General features: G+C 42.0%; 1 protein-coding gene across 2 annotated transcripts in view; it reads left to right on the forward strand.

Annotated features, from left to right (window-relative positions):
* LOC125712952 (collagen alpha-1(V) chain-like) overlaps positions 1-10,124 on the forward strand; it is an 80,641-nt gene extending 70,517 nt beyond the window's left edge. The window contains exons 51-66 of one of the 2 annotated variants that reach the window (XM_048983593.1): positions 174-227; positions 345-398; positions 510-563; positions 738-791; positions 872-979; positions 1,104-1,157; positions 1,250-1,303; positions 1,749-1,856; positions 1,996-2,049; positions 2,337-2,372; positions 2,673-2,726; positions 2,907-3,171; positions 3,404-3,516; positions 4,581-4,649; positions 7,070-7,303; positions 7,757-10,124. In XM_048983593.1, coding sequence (XP_048839550.1) covers positions 174-227; positions 345-398; positions 510-563; positions 738-791; positions 872-979; positions 1,104-1,157; positions 1,250-1,303; positions 1,749-1,856; positions 1,996-2,049; positions 2,337-2,372; positions 2,673-2,726; positions 2,907-3,171; positions 3,404-3,516; positions 4,581-4,649; positions 7,070-7,303; positions 7,757-7,903 — 1,512 coding nt within the window. In that variant the 3' untranslated portion in view covers positions 7,904-10,124. Of the gene's footprint in view, positions 1-173; positions 228-344; positions 399-509; positions 564-737; positions 792-871; positions 980-1,103; positions 1,158-1,249; positions 1,304-1,748; positions 1,857-1,995; positions 2,050-2,336; positions 2,373-2,672; positions 2,727-2,906; positions 3,172-3,403; positions 3,517-4,580; positions 4,650-4,696; positions 4,766-7,069; positions 7,304-7,756 lie in introns of both variants that reach the window. The other variant, XM_048983601.1, reaches the window with a different exon arrangement.
* The last annotated feature ends 2,114 nt before the right edge of the window (positions 10,125-12,238 follow it).

A 12,238-nucleotide genomic window follows, 5' to 3' on the forward strand; every position in this document is an offset into this window, starting at 1 on the left:
CAATATCAAAGAATAAATACAAAATTAACATAATGAATAACTTTCATTAAAATGTATTGAGATTGCATCTTTATGTTTAATATCCTGTCAAGGACAAAAATCAATTAAAACTGAATCTAGCACTAATGTCAGGTTGTTGCCTAATTAAATCAACTGCATAATTTCCCTTTTAGGGTCCAAGTGGTATTCCTGGGGATCCAGGTCCCCCCGGGGAGCCCGGCCAGGCTGTAAGTTATTTCCAGAAAAATCCAATTTTACTCTGTCTAGCAGAGTTGTATCTATGAAATGCAGAAGGCCATGTTTATCATAGTAGGTTTCTCAACCGTTTCTACTTCCATTTTCAGGGTCTGGATGGTCCACCTGGTGACAAGGGAGATGATGGGGAAGCTGGTCAACCTGTAAGCTTCCCTCAAGATCTCCCATTAGTTTATAACATAATAATTGTGAGTAATGTACTAGCCCTATATGCTGTTTACAGTTGCCTGATTAGTCTTTCTCTGCTGTCTTAGGGATCTCCTGGGCCCACTGGAGAGCCTGGTCCTTCTGGCCCACCTGGGAAGAGAGTAAGTTATTTAGAGGTTAAGTGCTTAGATATATTCTTATTGGCTCCCTCTTGCAAATTTCGTAGCCTGGAGTTGTGAACTAATGCACTATGTACTTCCTATTCTCTATTTCCCTTCTGTCTCTTCTTGTTATATTTTTACTATGTTATACTGTATTTCTGTGCTACTCTTTAGGGTCCACCGGGTCCTATTGGACCTGAAGGAAGACAGGGCGAAAGGGGAGCTAAGGTGAGGTCATAGTGTCAGGACCCCTATCAGTATATATAGTGTAATGTATGTGCAAGTATTAATGTAAGTACACTTTACAGGGTGAGTCTGGTCTGGAAGGTCCTCCAGGGAAGACGGGCCCAGTCGGGCCTCAAGGAGCACCTGGCAAGCCCGGCTCAGAAGGTCTTAGGGGAATCCCTGGCCCAGTTGTAAGCACAACATCAACATTTATTTCTCTGTATATGGTGATGGTACTTCTTTATAATAGGACAATGTGTCACAATATTTTGTCAGCATTTTCAGTCACCGTACGTCTCTCTTTTACTTCTCTAGGGTGAACAGGGCCTCCCGGGTTCCCCTGGCCCAGATGGACCCCCTGGACCAATGGTACAGAGAATTCTAAGTCCGTTTTCCCTGGTAGCACATAATTAGATGGCGAGTACAAATGAAGGATTTTTTGCCTGTCTGCCTTTTTTCAGGGTCCACCTGGATTACCTGGCCTGAAGGGTGACACTGGTGTTAAGGGAGAAAAGGTAAGGGTACAACATGAGCCAGGATTGGTGCCAATTTCAAAGCCATTAAGCCAGTGTTGACAGAATCAGAAAAATCAAGAAATCCATCCATCTTCCAACTACTAATACAGCACAGAGTCACAGGGGGGCTGGAACCTATCCCAGGCAATATAGGGCACAGGGCAGATATATACCCAACACACACACACACCATGGGCAATTTTCAGACATCGAGTCATCTATCTGCAAATATTTGCTGCGAAAGGAAATTGTAGTACATGGAGGAAAGCCACACAAAATCGGACAGAACATACGTGCTTCACAGACCTCCCATAATTAACTACCTAGCTGAGAAATCTTCATAATGATGAGATAGATGATTCTACTATCTTTTATTTCCCTGCTTTTTTGTTTGTTGGTTATTTTTTGTGGATGAACCTCATCATATGTGGGCTTTCTTCTTCAGGGACACCCTGGGCTGATAGGGCTGATTGGACCTCCTGGAGAACAGGGAGAAAAGGGTGACAGAGGGCATCCGGGACCACAAGGATCATCTGGTCCCAAAGGCGACAATGTAAGGAACATGCTGCAACAAAATCGCCTTCCATATGAAAGCTGTGTTGTATGTATTTGTCTTGGTATAGACTAAAATAACAAAATTAGGGTGGGTAGATGTGCAACCTGTTGAAACCGTGTGATTGTGTCCTCATCAGGGTATTGCGGGCCCCGCCGGTCCCATCGGCCCCCCTGGACCCCCAGGGATACCAGTAAGTGGAGATATAACAGGATGTGGCAGAAGTCTTCATTCATTCCCATGAATTCTCTACATACCTGTGAGAGAAAACACTTGTACTGACCTGAGTTACTTTTTGAGATACTTACTAGTTTTTTCTTTGTGTGTTTGGTTATTTCCTTCCCCATTTACAATGTGTCAGAAGCAAAATCTCATTCAATTGGTGGTTTGACATCTGTAATAATGAATCCTGTGTTACGGTCGATACTAATCCTGGTCGGTGAACTCCTCACACTTACACTGGGATTCTTTTCTTTATAGGGTCCTCCTGGTCCGAAAGGTGCTAAGGGCTCGTCTGTAAGTACTTAAATTCCGTCTTAAATCTGTCGTTTGTGAAGATTCTTTGGGGAGTAGATCTTGGGTGGGTATCACAAAGCAGGATTTCTTGCTTAGACGGATAGCTTCTCTGCATTTAAGGTAATATGGGCTAAATGTAAGTGAGTGAAGATAAAGGCAGTTTAATCTAGGGTACCTTAAATCCAACAAGTTATCTAATTAACCTGTAAATCCAGCTTCATTTTACAGGCCCCTTCTGATGAACTTTAATGTGTTATAAAGTACCAGGTGTAACAGCATTTCTTGTTCTGCTTGTCCCAGGGTCAAACTGGTCCAAAGGGTGAGACAGGTGTCCCAGGACCCCCAGGCCTTCCAGTAAGTCTAAAACAGTTCAGACTGTGAATGGATGTTTGGGGCACTTGCTTAACTGGTACTGTATGGAAGCCAGTGTTTCTGTTGTGGTATGATTTAAATTCTAGGTGATTTTGATTTTCTGAAAGAAACAAATGAAGAAAGGTGTTGTAAGTGCACATTGTTGTGGTTTGTTTTCCACAGGGTCCCCCTGGTGATGTCATCCACCCGCTGCCAATCCACTCTAGCCCCAAGAGGAGCAGGAGGAACATTGATGCCAGCCAGCTCATGGATGACCCGGACTCCGATGCCAATTACAAGGACTATGACGATGGCATGGAGGAGATCTTCGGCTCACTGAATTCTCTAAAGCTGGAGATCGAGCAGATGAAACACCCACTGGGCACTCAGAACAACCCTGCCCGAACCTGCAAGGATTTGCACTTGTGTCACCCTGATTTCTCTGATGGTGAGCATCTAGCTGTTTCCATAGTGACCCAGGTGTTCCAAGAAAAAGTTTGAGCTGGGTCTGTTTAGTCACAATTTTCCAGTAAATATGTAAATATCTGTTTAGAAACTTTTTTTCTACTAATTGTTCACCACTATATTGTCTTTTGCATGGACGTGTGAGAACTTCCCCACCAGTACTTCTATCTTTCTGCACCCAGGTAAAGCAACTTGGTTGTTTCTTGTCCTTGCAGGTGAATACTGGATTGACCCCAATCAAGGATGCTCACGGGATTCCTTTAAGGTGTATTGTAACTTCACTGCTGGGGGAGAGAGCTGCATCTACCCAGACAAGAAGTCTGAAGGAGTAAGTTAGCCTGGGCCAGGCATAGCTGCATTTCACTATACCAGTTTCCCAGTCCAGTCCTCAGGGAGCGGATTGGGAAGTACTGCACTATGCTCTTGTTCTTCATTGATTCTTATTTATTTATTTTTTAAGTTTGTATTACTTAATAGTTACATTGATTCTTACAATGATTAAATATCGTCTAGCATGTACATCAATAGTGATTGTTTCAAATCAGTTGTTGTAGCACTCACTTCTCCGACACGAGTTTATGAGTTGGAAAAAAAATACCAATTAGAGTCAGTATTGATCCTCCTCAGCCCTGCAGGCATCCAAGGATGTTATTTTTCTCTTCTCCAAAATACCATTACAACTTCGGAACATTGTTACTCACCTATTAAAGGGATGAAGGTGCCTAAGGAATATATTAGTGAATACCTATTACTAATTTTCTTTGGCCATGTCCAGTAGGTAAAGACATTAACAAAAGACATAGTGGCAGTACAATTAATGAATTTTGATATTGGGATTGTCTAGGAAGGCTGTAGCATTTAATTACATATAGCCATGAAGCATTAGCACACAGAACGCAGAATCTTGGTCTATAATGAGGTCTGTTGTGACATTTTTGAGTGGGTGTCATTCAGCCTGTTGGAAGATACTGTACACTTGTATGTCTGAATAATGGATGAACTTTCAGAACAAGGCCATTGCGGTATGCAGGCTGACCTTCAGGTGTTGCTTGTGGAGAATAATCCACTGTGCACTTATGATGAACCTGTGTGCAGTGTATCTGTGTCAAGAAGTAATTTGGTTGGTGAAAATCTTAGCTTTTGAAGTATGACGGAATTATCAGCTTAGGTTAAAAAACAAGCTTTGATTCATCGACTGCAATGAGATGGATGAGAGTTTCTGTTTGATTCTTACACAAGTAGGTTGTTCTGCAGATTAGTGCTGACTCAGTTATTCTTCAGAAATGGTTCTGATATATATATTTTTTTTTTTTTTTCTTGCATCTCCCAGCACCCGGCCTCCTGTTGATTTTAATGTATCTTTCTCCCTCTCTATCCTGCCCTATGCAATAGACAAGACTCACTTCATGGCCAAAGGAGAATCCAGGCACCTGGTTCAGTGAATTCAAACGCGGTAAACTGGTAAGCCCCCCTGCTTCCCATCTTTTACCAGCTCTCATATTTTACAGAGTAAAATGGCCCGTTGGCCCAAAGACACGCCAGGCACCTGGTATAGTCGTTACAAGCGAGGGTCCCTGGTAAGTCGCATGCCTGCCTTGCCCGGGGGCTACACCCCGCATGTTCGGGAAGCCCATGCACTGCGATGCCTCACGTGCAGCCCAGCAGCTGAGGTGTATCACTGTTACTGACGGGGAAGGTGTGTACCCAACAAGCAAAGCTACTTCCCTATAAGACCAATCCTGTCTTTGAGAGATATTTGTATTTTTTGGCTTAGGGTGGTAATTATGGCATATACCAAAATGGCTGCCTATTCCCTGTCAGTTAAATTAGTTTGCACTGAGCATTTGTTCAAGGATATCCCTCATTCGTTTAAAATATTAAGAAAAAAGAATGGTAGAGATTGATCTTGACGGTCATGAACAGACTTTAGTAGTTCACGAAGCCCTGGAGGCTGACTTACTTTGTTGTTTTAATGACTATTGAGTCCCTGGCTTTATAACACTTCACATTATCAATCAATTTCCCAAACCCCACATCTAATATTGACTTTAGGTTTGTTATAAAAATGCCCAGCGACAGTTAAATCCATATGCAGATATGGGGAGTCTGTTTTTTTCCATATAACGTTTTGGGAAAGTTCTGCTTGTAGGTGGGATATACGCCTTTCCTCTCGTCAGTGTTAAGGTGATCACCTGAAGGTGACTGAATGCCTGAACGCTTCGTCCAAAGTTGACGGAAAACTACAGTAATGAAACACAACCTGAAGTTTTAACTGCAGTGTAAACAGAGAAATGCATGCATGGTATAGCATGGTAGGAGCTGCACTCAGCCACAGTGCAAGGGCTGCGCGGTCTTCAGCCACACTTCAGCCGTCCCTGAGACCCACAGGTAACGTCGCCCATGGTGGAGGTGGCTGGATGGGGGATGAATGGTGACAGAGCCCTATAGACGCTTACCTTGGGTAGGCTGGACAGGCCGCTGTCTGTAGCGGGGTTGCAAAGGGGCGGTGAATTTCCAGAAACTTTCCATTCCGTGGGAAGTTAAGCTGCGGAATTTTGGAAATATTCCAAGTTCCATGGGAATTACCAAGAACATATGGGAATTTATAAAAAATTCCTAGAATTTTGCAATCCCAATCAGCAGACGGTTTTCTGTGAAGCATTTTGAAAGATGCAGTGCACAATTCCATTTATTTAATAGGCATATAGCCTACCATATAACATCTTATATTTATGTAACTTTACCATTAAAATGTATCACAGTAACCCTCATTAGAAGAAGAGGTATGAAGATGGATGGTTTATGGATGGATAGGTAAATTTATATTATGCGATTGATTAGCTGAATCTTTTCGTAATATTAGTAATTAATTCTGACAATGCATTTTTCACTGAAGTGGAACTGTGCCATTAGCCGGTCCTAGGCCTGTCCAGTTCTCTCACGTTTGGCTGCTATGGTTTCCTATTCAGTTCATACTTTCCTGCGCTACATGGCATGCGCTTTAAACCAAGTCAGTCCTGTTTGTCTGCAGAGCAAACGTGTGGAACTGATGGAGCACTGATGGGTTGGTATGGCTGTCAATTTCATCACGAGCGTATTACGGTTTTCCCCAAGACTAAATGGAGGATAACGTGATGAAGCTGAAGGAATGTCCTCGGCACTCATTGGAGATCATGTGATTGTCAGTAAAATCATCTCTGGTCCAATCATCTCACCTAACAAAGGATGTCAAAGGGTCTGGTCCTTTATTCTATTAGCTGCTCTTCCTGGTAGACAGAGACTCTGGGGGAGACACTGATAGTGCTTTCAGCTGTATGACTTGTGTTTGTATATACTCCCTATATATATATATGTGTGTGTGTGTGTGTGTGTGTGTGTGTGTGTGTGTGTGTGTGTGTGTGTGTGTGTGTGTGTGTGTGTGTTTGGGTGTCTGCTTTGAAGCCATAAATTTGCTGGAGGATGCATTACATCTCCTGATTATTCAATATACATACATTTTAAACACAGTACTCCAGACTGCCTAACAGTTTATAGCGATGGTGTGGAAATGTACATGATTATACTTACGTAAGTTATAGTATAAGTGTAATTCATCTCTGCTGCTTTGAAGAGGAGGGTCAGTGCCACCTTCCATATCACCTTGTGGTGTCTTGGCAATGTGTCTTTTAGCGGACAGACGCATTAATACCGAACATCAGTAACGACTGAAGACCCTGACTAACATAATACAAAATGTGTTGAATAACGATGTCATTCTAAGGAAAACCACTCTGTGCTGCCATAACCGCCGATGGAGGTTGTCATATGAATCTGTGTACCCTAAAGGCACGCAAGGTGACCAGGCCCTGTCTAGACCGCTTGTCTTGTATGTCACCGAGCAGCTCTCCTACGTGGACTCCGAGGGCAGCCCCGTTGGCGTGGTCCAGATGACCTTCCTGCGGCTCCTCAGTGCCTCGGTCCGGCAGAACCTCACGTACAGCTGCTACCAGTCGGTGGCCTGGCATGACTCAGAGCAGGACAGCTACGACAAGGCTGTCCGCTTCCTGGGCTCCAACGACGAGGAGATGTCACACGACAACAACCCGTACATCCGCGCTCTGCTGGACGGCTGTGCGGTACGCATTCCATGTCATGGAAGACATGCGAGATCCTGAGATCGCCCACTCACAGTGGTTTCAATGCTACTTCCCTCCTCCTTTACCATTTATGGCTGAAATATTCTGTATAAATGAATGAAAATGTATGAGATATGAGTTAATATATGAGCACTGTCTCTTTGTTACAATGTGCTCATGAATGCATATTCCTCTGTATAATTATCCTTATTTGTGTTAGAGGACAAAACGTTCTCTAATGATAGCATGCGATCTGTTTTGTTAGATTTGTGTCCTCTGTGTGTCAGGTGAGCTAGGGGAAACTAAGAATGAGTGAGCATTTATTTGGGGCTTGTTTTGGAATGTCCATAATGCACGATAATAGCTGAGATGGACAGCACCTTTCTGTAGCACAGAGTGACGTACTGTAGAGATTTACCCCCCGTTCTTCTCTTTTTAATGCTTATTTTTCAGCTGAAGAAGGGCTATGAGAAAACAGTTCTTGAGATCGACACGCCCAAGGTAGAGCAGTTGCCGTACGTCGACATCATGTTCAATGATTTCGGTGAAGCCGCACAGAAATTTGGATTTGAAGTGGGACCAGTTTGCTTCCTGGGCTGAGACGGTGTTTCCAGAAACACTGCAGCAAGGTACTGACTTTCTGAACGCAGCAAAAAAAAAAGGAAGAAAAAAACAAGTAAAACCGCAGTTCACACCATTCTTTCTCCAAAATGTAAAGATTCAGAACAAGGGAAATAAGATTTAAACGTAAAGAGCAACCTCGTAACCTCAGTGTAGCTTTGTCATCATATGCAGGTTTTGAAAACACGGATGAGTCACTCCCTTTTCTGTCACCCTGCCCCTCGTCCATACCCCCCCACACCCCCCGCTTCCCTAAACCATAAAACTTTCCCAGTTTCCCAGTGCCGATCCCAGCACACCTCTGAGTAGCTCCAATTATATTCTTCACGTTTCCCTGAAGCACCCTATCAGAAACCTTACACCTGTGGGAAGGCGGGACTTGCTATGGCCAGCTCCAATGGCCATTGAGCGTGCTTTCTCCTTTCCTTTCTTTAAACCTTGAAGCTTTATTTTGTGCGTATTGTTTACCCATTCCTCCGAATGGTGCTTATACATATATAAATATAAATATATATTTTTGTGCGTGTGTTTGTGTGTGTGTGTGCATTTGTATATGTGTATGTGTGTGTGCATTTGTAAGTTTTGTATATTTTTTCCTTGTTAATGTTTAATAATTATGGCTTCAAAACATGCATGTGACCTTTATATGGTAAGGATGGAGATAATTGTTGAACAAAAGACCAACTCGGACAGGGGAGCATTTGGAAGTGGAAGAAACCAGCACTGACATCTTGATGCAGGAGTGAAGCACATCTTTTTGTAATTTAAATTATAATAAAGGTTGGAATTGAACACAGTGCTATCACCTGAGTGTTGACTTACAAGCAGAATGGTTACCATGACAGCCCTCTTTGTCTCCGCTGCTCTGTTGTAAAATGCCTATTGCAGACTTTGGTAGAGCTGTGTACTTTTCAGGTTAGGCTTAAGGTAAGGTTATTTTTTTCCTGTTTGACTCCTTAAACATACACAACAATACTGGTAATGATAAATGGGAGAAAAATCGCATTATTACAATAAACAATACCATAGGTGCTATTTTATTGCCATTTCTGGTGCTGTGTATTTTATAATTGTGTACATACAGGACAACACTGATGATGTCTACCATTAATCTCCCAGTTAATAACTTGTGGTTTCCTCAGTAAAAATAATTTTTCTGTTTGAGGTTGCTTTTCTGTGCATACCCTCACGTTGCTGTGCAGAACCAGAATGATTCCTGTCTTTTTATCATATATGAGAACCCCCCAAAATGATGATAAATCTGTAATAACGGGGATATTTCATTGTAATAATTACAGATTGATTGTAGAATGTGCTTCACATTGGGGGAATTACTAGGATTGGTTATATTGGTTGATGGTCTTTGGGGATTTCATTGGGCACGATGTGTACAATGATTTACAGTGACCTGTGTAGCTTTCTTTCCCAGTTTGTAAGATTCTGTGCTTTGAGGCAATCAGACTATGCCAAAAACGTTAACAGTAGGGCAAGCAATAGGAAACCCGCACTTTGTCTTTCTCTGGCTTTGCATTCTTTCCATTTAAGAAACTTGAATTCAACAGGGACAATCAAAAGACACAAAAGATGTTTAAACAAGAAGGTTTCTTTTTACATTTTATTTATTTTTTAGGCTAAAACAGCATCGTGTTCACATGACTGGATTCTCCTGTCAAATAAAAGCGTGCTCACAGAGATAGGACTGTACATGCTGCATCTCGTATATTACAATACTCCTGCCATTACCTTTCCCTGCCATAGTGCCTTTCTAAATCAAATATTCCTCTCTGTATTGCTTTTTTACTTTCAAGGATTTACCACACACAAACACACACACGCTTTTCTTGCAGTTTGAATAACTGTTTTGCTTTTTAAAATAATTTGACTTGAACCATTTTTGATCAAATAAATGCAAACATAAATTAAATATGAATTGTTGGTGCAATGGGTCTCTTTTAGCATAAAGTTAATTTTTGTAATTTTTTTTTGAACCATCAGAAACACCTGTCTAGCCAATAAAGGTTTTCTTGTTTTCCTTGAATGTGTGTTTTTGAATCCTGTCAAACCTGTGTAAGAAAGGATAGATATATTGTTTTTCTGTCAATAAATTTCAGTTTACTTTAAATTCCTTCTACTCCTTCAAGGTGTGCATCTTGTATGTCTTTTAAAGCATTAAATTTTATATGCATGCATGAATCCATAACATTTCCTCTTGTTGTTATGTCACATACTGTACATCCACACATTGCTGACTTCATGAACATTTATAATGTTGTATATTAGCTTTATACAGTATGTATTTGCAGTTTCATTCTGAAAAATGTGAGAATGTTGGGGTGGTGAACCACGTACGCACTACATTACAAATAATGGAAACTCAAATGATTCGTTCCACAACCCAAAAATATTAATTTAAAAATTATTAATACAAGATATAAAGTAAAAATACATGAAACAAATTAACCTGCACTTTACCTTTGAAAAGAATCGTGGATGGTATGAGGGACACGTGAGAGAGGAGAAGAGGAGGGTTATTTTGTAGGACGACTTTCACTATAACTAACGGAATCACTGCTATCTGTTGGCTCACTGGAATCTTTTTATTTTTGTGTGAGTTTAACAAGGAACCTATCCAATGACAGCCTGTTTTGCCTCCTTTTTGAATTCGCGGAAATGTGGACATTGCATTGTCGTTAAACAGATTCATCGCTCGCACTGCTACACCCTTATTCGGGTGGTGCTTTTCTACTAAATTTTGACTATACAAGTGAGACACGCCGACTGAGACCAGCTCAAATTGCTCTGTTTGGGACTGCGTAACTGCAGACCAGTCAGAATACCCATGCTGATCGCTGTCCACTGCTGAAAGCCTCTACAGTGGGCATGTGACTATCAGAACTAGACCACGGAGCAATGAAAGAAGGTGGCTTAGTCTACTGAAATGTGTTTTCTGTTACATCATGTGGATGGGCGGGTGCGTCTGCGTGGTTTACCTGTAGAAGAGATGGCGCCATGATGCACTGGTTAAGACACTGATGCTTTGGTCAATGTTCTGCTACAGTAGGAATCCTTGGGTCCTGGCATTCACGTGGATGTTACATTGAAATGTACTGTACCACCCACCTAAACATTGTTGCAGACCAAGTACACCCCTTCGTGTCAGCGGTATTCCCCGATGGATTCCTCTTTTAGCAGGATAATGTACCCTGCCACATTCACATTACAAAAAATGTCCAGGAATGCTTTTAGGAACATGAAAAAGAGTTCAAGGTATTGACTCGGCCTACATTCTCCAGATCACAGTCCAATCAAACATCAGTGCTAGACAAACATGCAATTTTCAGGACTCATAAAGATATGCTGCTAATGTCTTGGTACCAGATGTCACAGGACACCTTCGGAGGTTTTATGGAGTCCATGTCACGACAGGATTTAGCTGTTCTGGCAGCATGAAGGGGACCTACACAACATTTAGGCAGGTGGATAATTTTATGGTTGACCAGTTTATGTATACATTTCTTTTTTTAAAGATTTTCTTAAAGATTATGGGGTGGTACTGTCAGGCTAATACTGCACAAATGGAAATATCAAAAAAATAAGCAAAAGTTAAAGAACCTATAGGCATTGCCCTGTGTAGTGCGAGTTGAGATAACAGGTCATAAATCCAGTAAAATTGCTACTAAAAGCAGAACAAAACATCCGTCCATCCATTACTAGGTTGGGGGCTAAGAGACCCATTCCGGGCAGCACCGGACATTCTGGGGCAATTTGGAGATTCGCTGTACTGGCTGTGTCTGGCTCAGAGCTTCCAAAGCAGACCCACACAACACAAACAGAGCATCCTAACTGCACACTCACAGAATGAAGCTTGGGGACACAACGGCACTCCCCACTGGGCGACCACGCTAGGCAGGAGATACGCACATTTACGATTTTACCCATAGCGCTCGTTACAAAGTTTCGGTCATGGTGGAATGTGAAGCCCATTTAATTTATGACTGGAAATGCAGAATAATTCTGTGCACACTACAGTAGACGTTTGGTGAACACAACAACTTCGCTGCTAGCTGTGGATAAGTAATGGTGTCCCATAATCTGTACACACTTTAACCCCAGGCTGGCTTACGTATCGTCGTTGGACTTACACTGCCCCCTAGAGCACCTGATGGAAATAAAAACCTCGCACAATTTTTAACGTTTATTTGTTGCTTCATTGGGGCTGGTCTTATCCTCTACAATTGCTGTTTTTCTGCCAAACTCCTGCTGTACATTAGGTACTGACATCTCAGTTACACTTAAAAATGATATAAAGGCAAG

The sequence above is a fragment of the Brienomyrus brachyistius genome, chromosome 2, assembly GCF_023856365.1.
Source record: "Brienomyrus brachyistius isolate T26 chromosome 2, BBRACH_0.4, whole genome shotgun sequence".
Lineage (NCBI taxonomy): Eukaryota > Metazoa > Chordata > Actinopteri > Osteoglossiformes > Mormyridae > Brienomyrus > Brienomyrus brachyistius.